The 22,402-nt window shown below is 33.9% G+C and overlaps 1 protein-coding gene across 1 annotated transcript; it reads right to left on the reverse strand.

Moving 5' to 3' along the window:
- Positions 1 to 19,768: 19,768 nt before the first annotated feature.
- LOC132316142 (putative F-box protein At3g10430) lies at positions 19,769 to 20,920 on the reverse strand. Its single transcript, XM_059814650.1, has one exon. It carries the CDS (start codon positions 20,918 to 20,920, stop codon positions 19,769 to 19,771), a length of 1,152 nt encoding a protein of 383 aa, XP_059670633.1.
- Between the last annotated feature and the right edge of the window lie 1,482 nt (positions 20,921 to 22,402).

Raw genomic sequence — 22,402 nt, forward strand, 5'->3', positions numbered from 1 at the left:
AAAATTCAAAGGAATTAAATACAAGAGTAAGGCCTCTATGGCCAAAATTTACATAGCTTTGGTATAAATAAAAGTGAAGTCCTATCTACATTGATATCCATGGATGTATATTGTTCACCGGCTCATCTTCAATCCCTGAAAAATGATAATAAGTAGAGGAGTGAGCACAAGGCTCAGTAGAGAATACCTAAGTGGCATCTCCTCAAGCATGGTAAATAATTACATGCCTTACAAGAAATGAATAGGAAAAAGAGACGGGGATCATGCGAGGGATTCACATACAACACCTCAATTTTTAAATAATTCACACACCATCATATTCAATGCTATGCACAAGATGCCAATGCAACCACACATCACACTCTACCCTAACATAATCACACATTCCGTCTATACCATCGTATGTCCACGCATCACTTCCACACTCCTACACACCCACCCATTTCATTCACCCCTCCACACATCCACACATCCACATATTACATTCACACCCTCACCTCTCTTATACCCATCAATACCCTCATGACATGCACATAAAATATTTTGATTTCAACCATTCAAATTTTCATCATGCTTTCATTATCCAATAAGCAATTTCACTACCATAACAAGATAATCCAACACTTAAACATGCTTCTACATACATCAAGATGACTATACAAAGAGTAATAGAGATAATCCACCATATAGTGACTTCATAGCAATGTAATTGAAATTAATACACAAGATAAACAATTAATTTACATCAAACACATTAATTAGACAAAGTTTATGCATCAACCAAAACCCTAAAATCTTCATTATTCAATTAACATCAAATTGGCATGTCAAAGGAGGGAAAGACATTTAATTAACTACCAATTCCAAGGAAATCGACAATTAGACAAACTCTACCTCAATTAGAATAAATGCCCCAATTTTTGAAATCTTCTAAGCCCTTGCACCTTTGGTCTCTAATGAAAGCTCATGCCAAGCTTTCCAACATCCCTTCTTCCTTTCCCTCAAAATCTTACCTTAAACTCTCCAAATCAAAGTTTTTCCTTAGAAGACCTAATTGTGTGCTTATGTATAGATATAGAGAGAGTTAGAGAAAGTGATAGAGAGAGAGGAATAGTGTCCGGAAATTAGAAGGGAAAAGGATGAAAAGTGGTCTTGCATCTTCATGGCCAAGATTGTGCCAAGTGTCACCATTTGTGTAATTTCTAAATCAAGCTAAGTTACTATAATATCCCTCATCCTTTAATGAAATGCCATTCTTACCCTACAAATATCTACCTCTAATATATAGATATAGATATATACATATATATGAGAAATGTCCATTATACCCCTTTCTTAAAATGACAAAACCGGGAGAAGTTCCCGAGTCCGGAAATCGTGCCAACCTCCAAAAATTCTAAAAATGACACCGTCGCTTTTAATTGACTTATAATGATTTTAAAAAAAATGCTTTTAAAACCCTCAACTCAATAATTGACCAAAACGCTCCTCGGGGCCCACGTGGCACGCAAAACGAGACAAGAATTAAAATAATTTAGAAAATCAAATAAATTTCAGAAATTAGAAAAACGAAAAAAAAAAAAAATCGGTAACGTCACAATCTCCCCAACTTCAAAAGATTTTGTCCCCGAAATCAATCCTCTTTACAAGAGAAAAATGAGAGGATACAAAAACGGAGTACATCTCCGAGTACCCCACGCAACACGTTATACCTTAAAATCCCAATCTAAAGAATCCAACGTTCTATGTCACTCGCAACCCTATGCTTGTGACCCCACATAATCTCTACCGAACAATAACTACAGTCACATGTGACCTTTCCATCACGACAACCAACTGAACGAAAAAGGCATCACAGTGCTGAACCAAACTCTTTACCACCACCTGCATATACACGAGGAACTAGCCCCCAACCAACTCCATGACCCCACCGAGTCCCATCCACTGAGAACCATCCGACCTATCAAAAGTACCATCAGGTACCTGGGAAAACAACCCATCAGCATAGCTCAAGGATCAAGGAATCCTGCAACTGAAACTCCTTAGACACATAGTTCCATACCAAGTGCACCACCATCCATAACAAATGACCTAAATATGTACAAAGAATACCATCAACCATAAATGAGACTTATTCTAAAACGAGATCGTCCTACCACACGTACGCAACGCACAACACCGTACTCCAACTGTCACTAAACATACTAAAATCAATGATCTTTGACCTTTAACCCAACATTATGTTAAGGAAAGATTGACATCAGAGAAATGGTTGGCCAGGCCATTCCCATCGTCGATCCGACCTCAACGCCAATGTCGTTCTTATCCTCAGGTCCAATCTTCAAGCATACATACACATCACAACTACTAGTTACTATCACTAATTTTAAAACCCTAAGAAAACGTACAATTAACATCCATATGCAAACGAGGGCAGTGCCCCTTCCCAAACACTAGGGCTGGACAATGATTCCTAAGACATCGCGTCCCACCCTATCCAAAGCGGAACCTTAACAAGTGAAATTCCAAACATTCCATTCATAGTTACAACTAGGCAATGCTAACCACTACATCAATAACCTTTAAAGTAGCTAAAACCTTTCTGTCATTAATCTATCATCGAAACCATTACATAAGAGCTCAAAATACACATTATTATCTGATAAAACTGTCTGGAATACTTATATAGTCTTACAAATACATCATTGTTTTAATTTATAAAGGGTACAACTGATACATCATCACAACTTAAAACTTATACAAAACTCCTTGATCTATATCCTGCCCCAAGGGCCCACACTAAGCATCATCAACATCATCCGGTCCGGAACCACACTACGGGATATGTCCACCATCTTGGCACAGATGAACCGACACTGCATAAAGTGCACGAGCACCTGTTCAAACTCACGGGTAGCCTCCGTTACTAGAACAACTGTGTGCAAGTACCTCCTATCACACCCAAACTCACAGGTATCCCCCGCTACACAATCACAGGTAACCCCAATTGCAGAACTCGCAGGTATCCCCCGCTACACAGTCACAGGTAACCCCCGTTACTTTACTGGACTCACAGGTATCCCCCATTACAACATGACATGATGCACTGACAACAACATGACAAAACACACATACGATAATCTGACATGACTACCCAATAACTATGTAACACGACTAACAATCACCGTGTAACTCGACATGACTCACAGTCAACAATGTAACACAACTCATAGACGACAATGCATCACAACTCACAGGTGACCATGTGACATGACATGACTCACAGACAACCATGCAACACAACATGACTCACAAGTAGCACCCCGTTACAACACGACACGACTCATAGGTATCCCTAATTACAACACATACCGGCTCACAGGTGTCCCCCGTTACAACCGACACGACTCACAGGTGTCCCCCATTACAACAGTCACAGGTAACCCCCGTTACAAAATTCACAGGTAACCCCCGTTACATCTAGCATAATTCTATACAGGCACCTGCCTAATCTCATAGGTATCCCTCGTTACACAAGAATCAATCACAATAATATCTCATCTCCTCTATGGACAATCCCTCTTCATGTGGCCCGACTGACCACATCGAAAGCAAACTCTGGAACTAGGCCGATCAAGAGGACACTCTGCCCTATGGTGTCCTGGCTGCTTACAGTGATAACACACTAAGCTTATCCTAGAAGGCTCTGAAGAAACACCAACAATAGGAGTAGCACTTGCCGTCCGCTGCTCCTGAGTAAACAATGAAACATCATTGTGCCTCTTCCTATCCTGACTCCTAGAAGAAGTACCTAAACTCGTTCCTCGTCCCTAAGAACCCATAATACCACTCTTCTTTTGCCAATCCTTGGCTTCTGCTTCTACCATTAATGCTCTCGTAACCGCTTCAGAATAATTTTTTAACCCCAAAAGTGTCAACCCGGCCTAATAGAATGCTTTAGGCCGTACACAAAATGCCATGTCTCCTCCTCCTCGTTCCCAAACACATTCGTAGCAAAACGTGAGAGAGAAGTGAACTTATTCTCATACTCTATTACTGACATGTCACCTTGCTTGAGATTATCGAACTGCGTCCTCAATTCTCATCTCTTAGTTTGCGGAAAATACTTTTCAAAGAAAAGACTCTTGAATGCATCCCAACTCATACTGTCAATATCATGCGCGTTAGTCATGGTCTTCCACCATGCTGCCGCGTTGCTAACAAACTTGTACGTAGCTAAGGTGATCTTCAACTGATCACCGGGCACCGCTATTGCCCTGTAATGCTTTTCAACTTCATCCAACCAATCATCCGCTACCAATGGATCTGGACCAACTTCAAATGTTACTTTCATGAGCTTGTTAAATTGAAGCAGATATTCAAGATTTCGCTCCATCTCCGTCTCCTATGGCTGAAGAGCCGATTGCGGTACCACTTAAGGAACTGTGGTACTTGTAATTTTCTGAAATCACGTAGTCTTTAAACACGGTTCTACAATAACAACCAAACGATCAACAAGAATACATGAAGTAGCTTAATCCACGAGCTACGGTGCTCACACTATTCGTTCGATAAGAACTAAACGTTTAGAAACATAAAAGTGATCAAGCCCCTCACTTACGTGGATCAAAACTTTCCGTAACTCAATATACAACACTGTCCGGAAACCTCAAACTCATCAACAGTGAAACAAACTAGTCACGCGAACATCCACTCCCTAGTGGATGAACGACCACAACACGAATCTAGACATACAACTACTTCCCAAAACAGGATCATATCTATCGTGCTCAATTACGTGCAATAAGAACTCATATACATGCTTTGAATTATAATTACACTTAACAATTAAGCACGTAGTCAACTAAGCATTCATTCATCAACAATAACAATTAACAATTAAACATGTAGCAAATTAAGCATGCCTTAGACAAATTTAATCATATAAGTAGTTGCATATATACATTTAACATTAACAGTTGATCATGCTTTTCCATTCAACAATTAATAAACTTAATGAGCAATGAATACGGAGACTTATAGTAAACATAGTAACATGTAAGCACATAGCAATAAGTCATATTTTTGAACCAAAAATTAATCATCACATAAGCATGCAATGTTGTCAAACCCAATTCTAACTCTTCTAGGTCAACCCTACCCATCGTCCTTAGGTTTTCGAACCTAAAGCTCTTATACCATTCTGTAACGACCCAAATCCACTAGATCCGGATCATTATACGGGTCCTTACCCGACCCAAAATCATCTGAGGGTAAAACGGTCTTTTCACGTTAAATTTAATTATCAAGGTCCAAAAAGGACAAAATGGTAATTTGCCCCAATTCAATAATTTGAGACTCAAAGGGTAATATGGCCATTTACTTGCATCACATAATAATTAAAATGAGGTCCGGGGTAATAGTCCTTTTGGGCAAAAATATAATTATGGCATTTAATTGGGTCATAAAAATAATTAATTTTAACTTCAAATGATGCCAAAGTGTAATTTTAAGAACTTAAATTGGTAATTACATGAAAAGGCAGAACCGGTCGACGTATACTCCTTATACGTCGACTGGTTTGGGATATGAACAGTGGGAAAACCCATTGCCATGATACCGGTTGACTGGTTTGGGATACCGGTCAACTGGTTTGGGATACCAGTCGACTGGTTCTGAACATAAGTTCCAACGGATATCGGTCGACTCAACGGATATCGGTCGACTGGTTTGGGATACTGGTCGACTGGTTAGGGACGTGAAATGCTCAAACATACTGTGAAGATACCAGTCGACCGGTTTGGGTTATACATCGACCGGTTCTAGAAAATCTTCACTCCTACTTTCCACTGTCCCGTTTATCCCCTATACACCAACTTTTGATCATTCAACCACCCACGTCACAACACTTATGTGCAAAATTAATACATTTCAACAATAAATTCGAGTACAACAACCACGTTATTACGTAATTTGCCGCACGTTACTTAAAATACACACAAATTGATTTTGAGTGAGTAAAACTTAATTTCATTATCCAAGGGCCATATACAAAATGAATCCAATCATTTAACATGTTACAAGAATAATACATATTGATAACGAAATTTTTGTATGATACATAACATGTTCCAATACATCATTTAAAGACCGAACTACGTAAGTCTCATTTTATACAAAATTCAAAGGAATTAAATACAAGAGTAAGGCCTCTATGGCCAAAATTTACATAGCTTTGGTATAAATAAAAGTGAAGTCCTATCTGCATTGATATCCATGGATGTATATTATTCACCGGCTCATCTTCAATCCCTGAAAAATGATAATAAGTAGAGGAGTGAGCACAGGGCTCAGTAGAGAATACCTAAGTGGCATCTCCTTAAGCATGGTAAATAATTACATGCCTTACAAGTAATGAATAGGAAAAAGAGACGGGGATCATGCGAGGGATTCACATACAACACCTCAATTTTTAAATAATTCACACACCATCATATTCAATGCTATGCACAAGATGCCAATGCAACCACACATCACACTCTACCCTCACATAATCACACATTCCGTCTATACCATCGTATGTCCACGCATCACTTCCACACTCCTACACACCCACCCATTTCATTCACCCCTCCACACATCCACACATCCACATATTACATTCACACCCTCACCTCTCTTATACCCATCAATACCCTCATGACATGCACATAAAATATTTTGATTTCAACCATTCAAATTTTCATCATGCTTTCATTATCCAATAAGCAATTTCACTACCATAACAAGATAATCCAACACTTAAACATGCTTCTACATACATCAAGATGACTATACAAAGAGTAATAGAGATAATCCACCATATAGCAACTTCATAGCATGTTAATTGAAATTAATACACAAGATAAACAATTAATTTCCATCAAACACATTAATTAGACAAAGTTTATGCATCAACCAAAACCTTAAAATCTTCATTATTCAATTAACATCAAATTGGCATGTCAAAGGAGGGAAAGACATTTAATTAACTACCAATTCCAAGGAAATCGACAATTAGACAAACTCTACCTCAATTAGAAGAAATGCCCCAATTTTTGAAATCCTCTAAGCCCTTGCACCTTTGTTCTCTAATGAAAGCTCATGCCAAGCTTTCCAACATTCCTTCTTCATTTCCCTCAAAATCTTACCTTAAACTCTCCAAATCAAAGTTTTTCCTTAGAAGATATAATTGTGTGCTTATGTATAGATATAGAGAGAGTTGGAGAAAGTGATAGAGAGAGAGGAATAGTGTCCGGAAATTAGAAGGGAAAAGGGTGAAAAGTGGTCTTGCATCTTCCAGGGCCAAGATTGTGCCAAGTGTCACCATTTGTGTAATTTCTAAATCAAGCTAAGTTACTATAATGTCCCTTCTCCTTTAATGAAATGCCATTCTTACCCCACAAATATCTACCTCTAATATATAGATATAGATATATACATATACATGAGAAATGTCTATTATACCCCTTTCTTAAAATGACAAAATCGGGAGAAGTTCCCGAGTCCGGAAATCGTGCCAACCTCCAAAAATTCTAAAAATGACACTGTCGCTTTTAATTAACTTATAATGATTAAAAAAAAACACTTCTAAAACCCTCGACTCAACAATTAACCAAAACGCCTTTCGGGGACCGCGTGGCACGCAAAACGAGACAAGAATTAAAATAATTTAGAAAATCAAATAATTCCAGAAATTAGAAAAATGAAAAAAAAAAAAAAAATCGGTAATGTCACAATAAATTTAATTGCCCACGAATATATGTCATGGCAAATATCCCAAATAGGCCACAAAGTTTATTCGTGGCTATAATTTTAATTGCTCACAAATATATGTCGTGGCAACTATTTATAATAGGCCACAAAGTTTACCCGTGGCTATTCTATTATTAATAAAATAAAATTTAATTTAATAGCCAAAAATATATATTGTGGCAAGTACCAAAAATATGCCACATATTTATCGTGGCAGATAAGAATTTATGCAAACCTGTAAATTATTAATATTATAAACAAAAGACATAATATAAAAAAAAATTATCACATCAACACGATTATGCAAACAAATAAATACTTGATATTTTATAAGTTACACCAACCAAAAACTGTATTGTTTACAACATACATAATAAAGCCCATTGCATAAATAAAAAAAATGAGTCTTAGCATCTAAAATAATTTCAACTCCAATAATTTAGACCAAAACAAGCTAGCATCTTAAATAAAATGTTTCAAGATCTTAGACAAAAATGAGCTATAAATTCCTAAACAAAGGGTTCAAAGACCTGCACATACACTACTTAAACCATCTTAAACAAAAAGAGCTTGAAGTCTTGTAGCATGGGCCCATCCAAAAATCTGCAGAACAAACAATGAATAAATATAATTAGTGCCTATGTCAAAATTAAATAAATCCCATTTAAGGGTATGAAGAAATAAAAAAAAAAAAAAAAAAGATAATTAATTTGAGATATTAAATCAAATTAAGTGACAAAAAGAATACACTACAAGAAATTCAGTCTTTTGTGACAAAAGACAAAAGTTATTGCACCACTGAAGATAGATTGTAGAATTTTTTGACTTACTTTCAATATTAGTTCTACTTCTTTTTTTGCATTCCAATTCAATAAATTGTTATTTACAAGTCAAGTATAAAAAACCACAACATAAATTGAAAACAATCACAGATAAATCCAACATCTAGCAGCTAATTATTCACTTGGTTATGGATTCAACAAACAATAGTTCACTTAGTACTATAAGCTGTTTAAGATCTTGTAACAAGGTAACATTAGGAGAATCCAAAAAATATTTTAAAACCTGGATCAACTCAATTGAAAACTTATTACTTATAGCAATTCTTTTTACTTCAGCAAATAAACCACAAAGAATCACCAGAATGTGCTACATAGAAGAGCTCCATTAGAATAGAAAGTAAATTGATGACTATCTATTAGTCCTCAATCCAGTATTATAATAATATAATTCAAATATTCCATAAATACAAGTTAGTACATTATCCATTAAATTAACAAACTAGAGTGGCCATTATTTGCTTCCAATTTTCAAGTTTAGAAACTTCACACGTAAACAAAACTAAAAATTTGGGTTCATCAAGTACTCCCACAAAAAATTCAAGTCTCTTCCTAAATACTTATTTATTAGCAAACCAAAAATTGTGAAAAAAATATTTCCTAATGGTAGACAGAAATTGTGAAAAAAATATTTATTTTGGAGCGATGGCAATGGTAGACAAATTTATATTTGGTAAGATCCTGATATTAGTGAACCAAATATTTCTTCTATGAGGCCCAGTGACTCTACCATCTTTTGAGTGGTGGCTCTAATAGATACTCATACACTCAGATGGAAGGAATTGGAAGGTGAAATCTAATTTTGAAGAGAGGGATTGGAGGCAAATTCTTAGTATTTTTTCCCTGGGTAATATGAAAAAAAAATATGTAGATGTGAACAATATAGTACAATGCAAAGGAAAAGCTTTGCAAAGCAAAATAAAAGAAAGGCTTAAAAGCCAACACAAAAATAATAATCTGTGCTGCGTGTTGAGGACATGGAAACAATTTTTGGTCAAAGCGATTATTGTTGGTAATTAGTGAACAATGAACTCATAAATACCCAACTGATCCTTCAACAAACAAGTGCTAATATACATGTTCACGACCCAATCCAAGCACATGATAAGAATGACCAAAGCAGCAATCACAACCATTTTATACATTTGCTTTCAAATTGAATTTAGGAAAAATAATATACCGAAAAAATTTAGAAAATATTCTGGAATACCAACCTTGTAATGAGGATTCTTAAATCGATCGAAGTTGCTTGTGCTTGAAATCCCAAAAACATCTTTGAATCGCCCTTTTACGTAGTTGAATACCCACTGTCAAAAGCTTCGCTTCGCAATCGATAAAGAGAATATACGAATAGCCTTTGATTCGCTGGCGACCTTAACAGAGACAAGGGTGATTGGGCAAAATCTCCTTTGAATCCCAGTTCATCTTGATGGGTACAATGGTGATTAGGTTTTTGCGAGAGAGAGAGAGAGAGAGAGAGTGAGTGAGAGAACCGCTTTGAGAGTGATACCGAAAGTTAGGAAAAAATGGGAGCCGTCTTTGAAAATCGCAATCGTTTCTCAGTAGAGAAGTCATAGCCCTACAATTTCTAAGGAGTGCCATTGAACATTTGGTGGGGGCTGCAAATTAAAATTTCATTTCTAATTAGCGCGGTATAAAATTTGGTGGGGGCAGCAAATTAAAAATTCTGAATTTTTCAGAATGAATTTATTTTTATAGCTAAATGATTTTTTAATAAAATAAATTTATATATCTAATAACTATGTTTTAAATTCTAAATCCGTAGATTATAAACAACAATTAACTAATCTATTTACTAAAAAATAAAAAAATAAAAAATAGATTTCTCAAATTAAATGAATATTTTAGTTATATATAATTATAGTTTAAACAACAAATTATGTCTCAACTGTTAATTCTATTTTTCAAAATTAAATTTGTTACAAATATTTAATTTAAAATAATAATATCAGTAAACAGTTTCTATGCATTTGATGTTTATTAATAACATGTTCTCTTTTCAGTATTTATTTTATCAAATTTAATGTACTTATTCGATTTAATAATTAAGATTTTTGTTGGCTCAAATTTTTAATATTCTCTTATTTATTACAATTTTTTTTCTTTTAATACAAATCCCTTAAACCCTATCAGTCATTTGATGGTGAATGTGTTCCTGGGCCTATTTTTTTTTTTATCATAAATAGAGTTTTGCAAAAATTTTGGTGCAACTAGCTTTAGTTTTTATATTAGAAAATCACCTTTAATAGCTCTAATTTAGTACCATAATAGGGTTTTACAAAAATTTTGGGGGCCTAATTAACTTTAGTGAGTGTGTTCCTTAGCCTATTTATTATCATAAATAAACTTGCTAACATGTAGATCAAACATTGTATAGCAAAATGTTTTGGCATCTCCATATGGAGTTTTCCTTCTAAATTAATAGTGAAATTTCACGTGATATATACTTTGGCGCTTCAATGCAATTAACAAAAAATATATATATATATATAAATATAATTATGTAAATATACTTAGTTTATAAACTATTTAAATATCATGAAGAAAGAATGAGAAATTGTATGTATGTCGTTTATCTCCCAAAAAGTGAAAATTTGGCGCTTTTAACAATAAAAAAAATTAAAAATTAAAAATTTATTTGGAAGTAATTTTGGTCCAATTTTTTGAAAAATATTTTATAAAATATTAAATATTTGAAATATTTTTAAGTTATTTAAATAATTAAACTATTTTGTTAAATAGTGTAATGTGAACTATAAATATCATACAAATCAAACTAATTTTCATATAATTAGGTAAATTAATTTAAATAAAAATTAGTTATAGACTCTAATTATAGGTACTCTTATTTTTAATATATGGTTTATATTAATTTTAAAAAATTAGATTGCATATTTGATGGGTAATTTGATAGAAAATATTTTTTTGGAAAAGACAAACATCTATAAAAACATAAAGAAATTCATCTTTAAAGTTATTTTAAGTATCAATAAGTGTTTGCATATTATACACACTAATTGATAAATAGATTCAACTAATATACTTCTTTTTCTTTTTTCATGGTAAGGAACAAACTCACACACATCTGCTCCCATTCGGACTTGAACACTTTGAAAGATAAGGGAATATCACTAGGCTACAACATTTGGTGAAACTAATAGTTTAAGTATTTTCTCTCCACTGATAATAATATAAGAAGTATCATTCACTATCTCTTACAAAACTTATATTATTGTACACTTTTATGTTGATCCATCAATAAAATTGAGTCAAATGAACATAAGTGGAATTATTATGTTATATTTAATTTATTAATGTTTCTACATTTGGTTTTGTTCAATTATATCTAATAGAGTACCATTAAGTTTTATTCTCAGTAACACCAATTTAAGTTTATTCATTATCTAGCTATTATAAAACTTATATTATTATACCATTTTACCTTAATTAATGACTAAAAATGGCATAGGTGAGATTACTATATTTTATTATTTGACTATATTAATAGATTTGTGGCGACCTTATGGACGGGTATGTGTGAGGTGGCACTAGTAGGCTACCACATTGGGCAAGATACAGGTGCATAATCCAATATCGTCTGGGTGTGGATGGAGCAAGTGCTATATGTAAATTCAATACCCTTTTATGACACGACGCGTTTTAAAGACGTGATGATTGTCAACCCACCAGAACTCTAGAATTAAGTGTGCTTAACCTAAAGTAGTACCAGGATGGGTAACCCCCTGAGAAGACGTTAGCCCCAAAGGGGGTGATTGTAGCGACCTTGTGGACGGTTGTGTATACCATACTAGGAGAGTTACAGGTGCATAATCCCACATCTCCTGTGTGTAGATAAGGTAAGTGTTATATGTAGATTCAACACCCTTCTATGGCACAACGCGTTTTAAAGTCGTGAACCCATCAGAACTCTAGAGTTAAACGTACTTAACCTGGAGTAGTACCCAAAAGTGAACAATATTATGTGTTTTAAAGCCGTGATGGCCGTGAACCCATCAAAACTCTAGAGTTAAGTATGTTTAACCTAGGTAGTACCCAAAAGCGGATAATATTGTGTCTAACTTGGGTGAGAGGGTTGTTTCAAGATTTATATCTTTAAGTATTAAAATCCTGAAATTACTAGTAATTAAAAAAAATTACAATTAAGTCTTACTTTTGAGATATTTTTTTCCATTTAATTCCTAAATTCCTAAATCGATCTTTTATTCATACCCTTACTAAATAGAAATAAAATTTTGTAGTTGTAAATTTATTTAAGATTTGATATATGATCTATATTTTTTATACTACCTTTAAGTTTTAATTACTTAATAAAATTGCAGAATGAAATTAAATATTGATTAATTTAATTTAAATTCAATATAAGAATGTTTGGTACCTTTTTTTCTTTTATTTTTTTTTCTTTTCTGAATGACAAAGAGTGAAATTTAAAAAGGGTCAAATTTAAGTTCGAAAATGTCATTTTTGAAGTTTTATTAACAGTTAATTTGCTTATTTAGGTGGGGATATGGTGCTTCTAGACTCATTATGTAAGGAATTACAAAAAATAAATAATAATAGTCAACAAATATATGAATTTCATGGCAAAAGGATTTTCAATTGCCATGAAAATGAATTCGTTGTAAAAATGACATTTTGCCACAATGGCCGAAAATTCGTGGCAAAAGATATTATTTTGCCACGAGGAAAGCATCATTGCAAATTACTAATAGATTTGCCACAAAAATAATTACGTGGCAAAAGAGCATACCTTAGCCACGATTGATAATTCGTGGCAAAATTAGTCTTTTAGGCACGAGAAAAAAACTTTGTGCCAAAATAACATTTTTGTTACGAGAATAACATCATGGCAAATTGTTAAGTGATTCGCCACGAAAATATATACGTGGTAAAAAGAACATACAATTGCCACGAATTAAAATTCGTGGCAAAAATAACATTTTGCCACAACTTTGTATGTCGTCCCTTATTTGTCGTGGCAAAATTGACATTTTGCCACAAAATTTTAGGTCGTCGCTAATATTCGTGGCAAAAACCAATATTTGCCACGAGAAAGTTACTTCGTGGGCAAATACCAATATTTAGCCACAAGAATTTCTTTTTGTGGCAAACCACTACTTTTTGCCACGAAATTTTACGTGTGGCAAAAAATTTCATGGCAAGAAGCCAAATTTGTTATAGTGACTTAGAGGAATATGGATATTTACCCTTGTATAAAAATTGGGTAAGGATGAGTTGTTGTTAAATACAACTTACATATAGAATACTTTTTGCGTTTCCTATATTTCGGACCCATAAATTTTCTTTGAGGATTTGGAATTCAGTGGAGCCCATACACAGAGGCAGAATCCACAATAGCATGGAAATGAGTGTTAACAAAAATAATTCAGAATTTCGTGAATTTCGAGGACAGAATTCCTTTTATTAGGGGGGAAGAATGTAATACCCTTAGTTTTCAAAAGGATATAATTGGAATTTACATTTTTATTTCTTGTGCATTTTTAATTGTTTACGTGGCTATGTGTTTATGTGGTTTCATGTTAAAGGTTTAAATTGATTATGTGGATTATAATTATTTGTTTAACTTGATTTATTTGTTTAAGTGAATTGTGTGCTTATGTGGAAATTAAATGTTAAATTAAATGTATATTTTTTATTTTTAACGGAGTTGGGCTTGAATAGGATCAACGGACTATTTGGATAGTGTATTTGGGTATAGTTTATACCCATGAATGGATATACATATATATATGGGTATATATGTATTTAGGGTTAGTTTAATTATTAATTATTATTAATGATTAAATTAATATTATTATTCATTATATATGTATAATATAGTTTTAGGATTTTTTTTACGTTTATGAAATCATGTGGGATAGCCGACTTATATAAATATTTATTTTATATTATATTATATTTTAATTTTTTCTTTCCATCTGACTTAGGGTGTAAGTAGGAGTGGAATTAGGTTTTAAATAAGCCTATATATATTTTTGTTTTGTCTGCTAAGGGTTTAGAACCCTAGTCATGTATCAGTGGAGGCAGGGTAAAATACAGAGAGGTTTGAGAGAAATTGAGAGGATCAATTGGGGTTTTGGCTATAGATTGAAGGTCAGACCAAGGAAGAAGGAAAAGGGTTGCTTGCGGGTTGAACCAAGAGCAGTAGACGGCCGTAAAGGAGTCATTGGAAATATTAGAGAAGACGGTTTAAGGTTTCCAAAATGAAACCAAAGATAAGTTCTATTTCTTGCCACTTGTGTTCTGTGCATGCCTAGATACACTCCAGGATGTTAATCGAACTTTAAAAACACTGAATTTGCATGCTTATTAATGGAGAGTAATAACTATTTTTATGTGTTAATTAAAACTGATTCATCTTATATATTGTTTCATCTGTTGTGTTTATAATTGTTGTTAATGATGCATACTACGTTTTATGATTTCTGGAATAAAATCGGGACATAGATTAAACTCTTAGGAAACTTAATATTGAGTTACAGAGGTGTGTAAACCTGCCAGAGACGAGGACGAGGGAGTAAAACAAGTGGAAATAGGTTTAGGGCTCTCAGAGAGGGAGAGAGCCGGCTCCATAGAAGTGGGAGCCGGCTCCCTTAAGTGAAGAGCCACCTCCAGGGGTTAGGGAGCTGGTTCCCACCTATCTAAAGCAAGCTCCAAGGTGGATGGAGCCAGCTTCATAGAATTGAGAGCAGGCTCTCTTGATTTGGTGCGTATAGGTGATGTTTTTGGGCACTGTTTAGGTGTTTTGGAGTTCCAGAAATTAGTTGGGTTGATTTTAGGTATTCTAAATAATTTTCCAAGATATGTTAAAGTCCCACAATGTTTAATTTATACCTGTATACTAATATTTAGAACAATATGAAATTTTAAACAAATTTACATATTGTTATCGGATGAGCGGAATTTACTTGCTTAAATATTATTTTAGCAATTTAATGACTATGATTATGATCTGATTTTAAATTGGTATTGGATGCATAATACACTAAGGCTTAGAATAATATGAATTATTGGATGCCTAATACACTAAGGATTAGGATAATATGAATTATTGGATGCATAATACACTAAGGATTTAAACAATATGAATTTTTAAATAAGTTTTCATGTTGTAAACGGACGGGGAGGATTTAATTGCTTAAATGTTAAATTAGCAATTTAATTGATTATGATTTGATTTTTAGATCTTGTATTGGATGCAGATTATGGTCATATACATATCAGATTTGTATTATGCTCATTCTGGATTTTAATTGATGAACTGTTTATTTATGTTTTATCAATTATTGGATTGGTTTGTGGATTATGTGCACTGGTTTGGGACGGTGGCATATTACGTATGGATTAGATCAAAACGCTAAAACCTGCCTATTCTGGATTTTAATTATTGAATTGCGTTATCTGTTCTATCAATTATATGCACTTATGTGGATTATATGCACTGGTATGGGACGGTGGCATATCAGGTTTGGATTAGATCAAAACGCTAACTCCTACCTATTCTGGATTAAGGATATGGATTTAATTATAACATTTAAATCCTAATTAAATGTCGTGTCTTGGCAACGAACAGTTGAGCGGCACTTCATTAGTTTTGGATGGAATTTATATATATATTTTTGGTACCTCGATATGAGCTTGAGTCTCAGGATCGACGGTTAGGGAGCGTATATGCATTGGGATGTATAGCTGGTTATGATGGTTTGAGGTGTACCCTGCTAAGTCTAGGTACTCATGCCCACTTCAGGTGCGTTTTGTATGTTACCTACTAGTCAGGTTGAGACCCGTCTGCAGTCCAGTGAGAGTCCTTTCGTGTGGATATATATATAGTTATGGTCTATATAGTTATTGTTGAGTTATTTAGGATGTATCTGTGTATCGGGTCTCTGCTTTGACTGTATTAGAGTAGAATTTGTTTGTGGGTCTGACCCACTATTTTTTTTTAAGTATTCGTTAGGAGTAGGGATTGTTCGTACTAAGCAGGGATCGTCTACTTCACTCTTCCGGATTAATTACATAGAAGTTTCTTTATGTTCCAGTGTTTTGATTTAAGTCACTTGTTCAGTTGGGATTTTCTAGGGGTCCACATAGTATGGATTCCCAAGTTGTATTAGTATGGAAGGATTGGTTGTATCAGAATATTTTCTTATTTATAAAAATTTATTCTGAGGTTTTTATTATTGGATTATCGTTTTAGTTTTCTTTCAGCCATTTTTATTATTCATGTTTATCATATGTGTATTCCGTGTTCAATTATAGTCATTTTTTTTATATCCTCAGGTATTTGAGCGTGGGCCTAGCCAACCCGCATTCGGAAATTCGGGGGTATCACACTCGAGCCCATGAAGCTTGGATCGAGCAATGTTAAAAGATTTCATTCCAAAAATATTCTAAGTGTTGAAGAAAAAGACGCTTCGAAAAATAATTGAAGAAAATTGGCTAAGTGTCAAAGTAAAGATTGAGTACCAATTCTTGGAGCTCGAGCATCAATCCAAAAAAGCTCGAGCCTGAATCTTAAAGTTCGAGCCTTTGTTCCTAAAGTTCGAGCCTTCCGTGACATGTCAAATTAAAGTTACGGGATTGCTTTCTTTACCAGCCGTATCTTATCCCAGATGGGCCAGAAGACGTAAAAGCCCACCAAATCCTTATTTTCATCTATAAAGGAATGTGTAAGCCTTGATAGAAGAGGTTTCAAATTTCAAATCCTCTTTACGGTGTTATTTAAAAGGCTAATAAAGTGGTGGCTTTTAGGGTTCTTACAACCTTAGAAGGTGAAGATCTTGAGAAGAGAAGTGTCATCTGTGACGATAAAGACAACACCAACACAGATGATATCCGACATCGTCATGAGTAACTAATTCCTCTCTTAGGACACTGATATAACCCAATCGAGTATTATGGTGTGATTGTTCTTAACTCTGGGATTATTTTAATATATTATGTTTTTGTTAATTATATGACTATGAGCAATTAAGACAACTCAATTGGTTTTCATACTTTAATAGATTACAAACTGTTATTACCTTGTCTTAGATATAATTGTTTGTTTTCTATTCTCAACCTATCTTATTGGACGGTATCTGGCAAAGCCCTGCTGGCCATAAGAATAAAGGTCATATAATAGTGTTCCAATATTTTTTACAAAAGAATGTTTTTATAGTCTATACTTAGGAAAGATGGATTATTTGTAAAGTAGTTAAAGTAGTTAGAGTAAGTAAGTGGATAGTCTATGCTAACCACGGATAGATTATAATTAACTGAATTTTGTAAAACATCTTTCTTTAAAACCCGAATTAAACGTATGTTATTGAGTTCAATTCATTTAAAAACATAATTGGTTAAATTCCCAGAGTTGATACAATTAACCATAGTATGCTAATTGTGGTGAAGTCAAAGCCCTAAGATTTCTCTCTCTGATTACGTAGTTTATTATTTCAGTTTAATTTAAGTTTGTTTTTAATCGTGACAACCAAGCAAACTTTTCAACCAGTTACTTATAAACCATTAGGACTAAAGGAAAAACTAAAGCTTAATCTCATCTCCCTGTGGGTTCAACATCCTCTTTACGTAGAGCTATCCTATACGGAATTTTTCTATTGCAAGTGGTAAAATTAGACATATCAGCCAACACTACCTTTCTCGCACACACACTTTAAGTAATTGCACAAAAGTCCCTCTTCCAAGATATTTTAAAAATATATTTGCAAAAAGGCCCCTCCTCCAAATATCTTGCAAATTAAATTTCAAAATGGTCCCTAAGACGAAATTTTTTTACAAAATTTAAGTACGCAATTACCCTAAAAAGCAAAAATGTTTCCGAAGAAACTATGCATCCATACCCTCACATGAAAAGTAAACAAGTAGCATGCTTTTCTAAAAAAATAAAACTATGCATTTCATGTAAATCAAATGCAATGGATGCATATAAAGGCGGAATCAAATCCGAACACAAAAAGTGAGGTTACGCAAAAGAAAACAATAAACGAAAAAAGGACGAAAAAAAAAAAGAAAAATGCCGGAAAAAAAAGAAGAAAATGGCACGGCCCTTACAAGGACGATAAATCTCCCAAAAGGAAAAGTGTCGGGAGCTATTTCCGAGCACTCACGACGACCTGAAGGGACAAAACCCGAATTTAGAAAAGAAAAAATCAGTGAAAAAAGAAAATCCATAAAAATGAAAAAAAAAAAAATGATAGGGTCCTTACACATAGTTAGTTTTCATTGGCCGATGAATCTAGACAATAGGTACCGGGATAATGAACATTTTCCCTAGTCAAGAATAATGCACGGGGGCACAGTGCAAATAAAAAAAATTTGAGAGGGGCAATTTTAAAATTTTAAAGAATTATATACACAGAAAAGTTGAAGGGTAATTTTAAAATTTAAAGAAATTATACATACAAAAATGCAATTTAAAATTTTAATCTGCATTTTTTAAAAAGTTGAGTGTTCCCTCTTTGTATAAAATTCAGTCAGACATTCGAAACAGCAGTTAGTAAAATTTGAAAAGATCAAATCTAATAAATTTGGTGTTACATAGCTTATCAGAAATTGAAAATAATTATTCACATAAAAAAATATCGAAAGATCTGACGTTATCGACCATGAAAATTTACAACTTCAATTCTCTCTTCTGCTTTGTTTTAGTTTCTTGTCATTAAGATTAGAAATAGAACTCTATTCACTTAGAACATGTGCCTTTGTTCCACTGTTTTCTCCGAAGTTCTTAAAAACAAGAAAATAAAAAAATTGGCATATGTACTCAGATGTTCAAATTGCTAGTGGTTACACTCAACTCAAATATATAAAGGAACTATTATTTTTTTTTTTTAAATTTTTCGATAGGAAGTAAGTACACAATGTTACATACTAATTATCTCTCACTCAAATTCAAATTCGAAAAGCACATGAAATGAAGGAAAAGGCTGCAGATACAAGATAAAGACACAAATATAAAGTGCCTTAGCTTCCCTTTCCTTTCCTTTCCCTCTAACTTACTGTTGCTCCAGTAAAGACATGTATGAAGGATACAAAGATCGACAGAAGTCAGAGACACTTTCTTCATCAACTAACTGTCAAGATGTACAGAACTCTCGAATCATATTAGATGAATTGTATACTTCCCTAAATTCATTTTGTCCCTTCAAAGAAACTAAACTCTGCTTGTAGTTTAAAACCTTGAGGCAATGTTCATATCCTCGAGGTCCAAGAACCTTAGTTTCTTGGGTATTAATGTTGTATAAGAGTAACTGTTGAGTTTTTTCACTTTCTAGGAAAAGCTCACCATTTTTCCATAAACCAAGTGGCCTGTCAATATCTAGAAAGGGTCCAATAGTTAATTGCTTGTTCCACAGACCCTCTTTCTCCATCCTCCATATTTCAAAGTATTTCTCCTCCATAGGTGGATGATAAAGTATCACAATAAGTGAGTCATTATACACAGTAAGACCTTCCCATGGTAATTTGGGAAAATCTAATGGCAGTCGTATCATTCCGAAAGTCTCATTGCCCATTTCAAACGAAATAATCATATACATATCTGAATTATCACTCGTCATCCAATAATAAGTTCCATTAATAAATCCGTCATTGAAAGTACTATCTATAGGTTGATTTAGAGGCAAATCAATCTCAATCATTTTCCATGAATTAGTCCATAGGGTATATACTGCAACAATTGGAGGAAAATATAGGGTATCTATCCGGTCATCCCAAAAATACCGAATCCAAACCACCTTATAATTTTTGGTTAAGGGGTCCAAACCAAATGCAAAACTATCCCAATTGATGGTAAAATAAGGCGGACTGTTTTCTTGGAGCTTAGGGAGGAGCCTGAAATCTCTCAAAGTGGGGTTCCACAAAGCTACATGATCCCCACCATTAAACAAACATAGTATGCCATTAACAGGACCAAGAACATATAATGGATCTCTAGACATCTGTAACTCATCAAGTTCATGATACAATAGTGGTACACTGTCAAGATTTTCATCGGGGAATAGGCTGAAAGCAAATTTTTCAGTGTCGAAATTGTAGTACTGAACAAGAAGATGGACATTGTTGTTGTGGTGGTCGTGGTGCTTGGTAATGAAACTAGAGTTTCTGATGATAGTGTACCAATATCTACAAACTCCCCCAAATCGCATCAAAGATTTCACAGGTAGTCTCGATAATATCTCAACTGTTACATCTTCAGGCACAACATGATTGCCACTATTGCTCGCCATTACCTCACTTTGTTTCTCATTTGAGGTGCTTGATCAATTTTTTTCCCTGACAAAAGAAGAAAAAAATTGTAAAAAACAAAATAATGAGAATTCTTTTCTTTCATAGTGAAGTCAAACAATGAGAAATTAATCCAATTGTTAACTTGTCAACATAACAAAAAAGGTTCACAGGATTGTTTGGCATATATGAACATATAATATATATATATATATATATATGTGAATGTGTATATATATATGTATATCAGCATCTAAGAACATAATGAATCTTATCAAATATTAGAGCTCATTCCACATAAGGCAATGGTGAAGAATTTGCAGGTGTATACAAATATATCTACAAAGGCTGCATTCCAAAATTGTGCAGAGCCACATTCTAAGAGAATATTATGTTAATGTAAATAATAGTATTCACGGGGTCTAGTGTGGTACATTTTTCAAAAACAACAATAGTTTAACAATGCAAGATCTTGCCTACTTTGATAACATACTAACAACCATCTATGCTAAAAGTTTAAAATGTTAGAGAGAATGTAATTATAATTTTAATATTTAAATTCTTCAACAAACTTCCAGATAATGATGACACACTTTGTACTACTTGTACACACTTTTAGAAGCAGCAACTTGATCAACAACATTTGATACTGTTAGAAATTTGTCTAAAATTCATTTATGACATGGCAAAAATCTTTTGGCTAAAGAAGTGTGATGGTGAAGCTTCCAAATTAGCTTCCAAAGGAAGCTCTAAAATTCTTGGGTAACAAGAATAATTCTTAGGTAGCAAGTGTCATTTGGCTTCTAAAGGAAGCTGTGAAATATACTTGGACACCAAGTATTTTTGGGCTATATATAGCCTTGCACACATTTGATGAAAGGCATCCGAGAAGCATCCAAGAGTAAGACAATATTCGGATCAAGAGAGTATATTAGTTTTGTGTGTGTGAGAAAATCCTTTTGTGTTTGCAATCTTCAAGTGACACTTGAAGTTTGTCTTTGGGTGGGTTTTTCTCTTTGTTTAAACCATATACTATTTGGGGTATTTCTTGAGTGTTGAGTGAGTGTTCTTTGTTGGTGAGTGAGTGGTGTGAGAAGAGAGATTATTGTGAGGAAGAACCAAAACGTTCTTCAGTTTGTAATCTTCTTCTTTATAGTGATACGAGTCATCGCCCGGATGTAACCCTATTTGTGAGGGTGAACCACGTATAAATCCTTGTCCCTGTTGTGTGTGCCTATTCATGTTTCTTGTTATTATTTTTCTCTTGTTCTCATAAACTCTTATTCGATCCTTATTTCATAACAAACTGGTATCAGAGCTTTTGGGGAGTTTTTGAGATGTCAACAAAATACGAGATTAAGAAATTTGATGGCAAGATTAGTTTTAATCTTTGGTGCATTAAGATGTAAACCCTGCTCACTCAGCAAGGTATTGGCAAAGGAAAAGATAAAAAGAGAAGTTACGATCCTAGTTCTTAAAAGGGT

This window comes from Cornus florida, unplaced genomic scaffold, assembly GCF_030987335.1.
Source record: "Cornus florida cultivar Cherokee Brave unplaced genomic scaffold, ASM3098733v1 CherokeeBrave_3.0.0_Hap2_Chr07, whole genome shotgun sequence".
Classification (NCBI taxonomy): Eukaryota; Viridiplantae; Streptophyta; class Magnoliopsida; order Cornales; family Cornaceae; genus Cornus; species Cornus florida.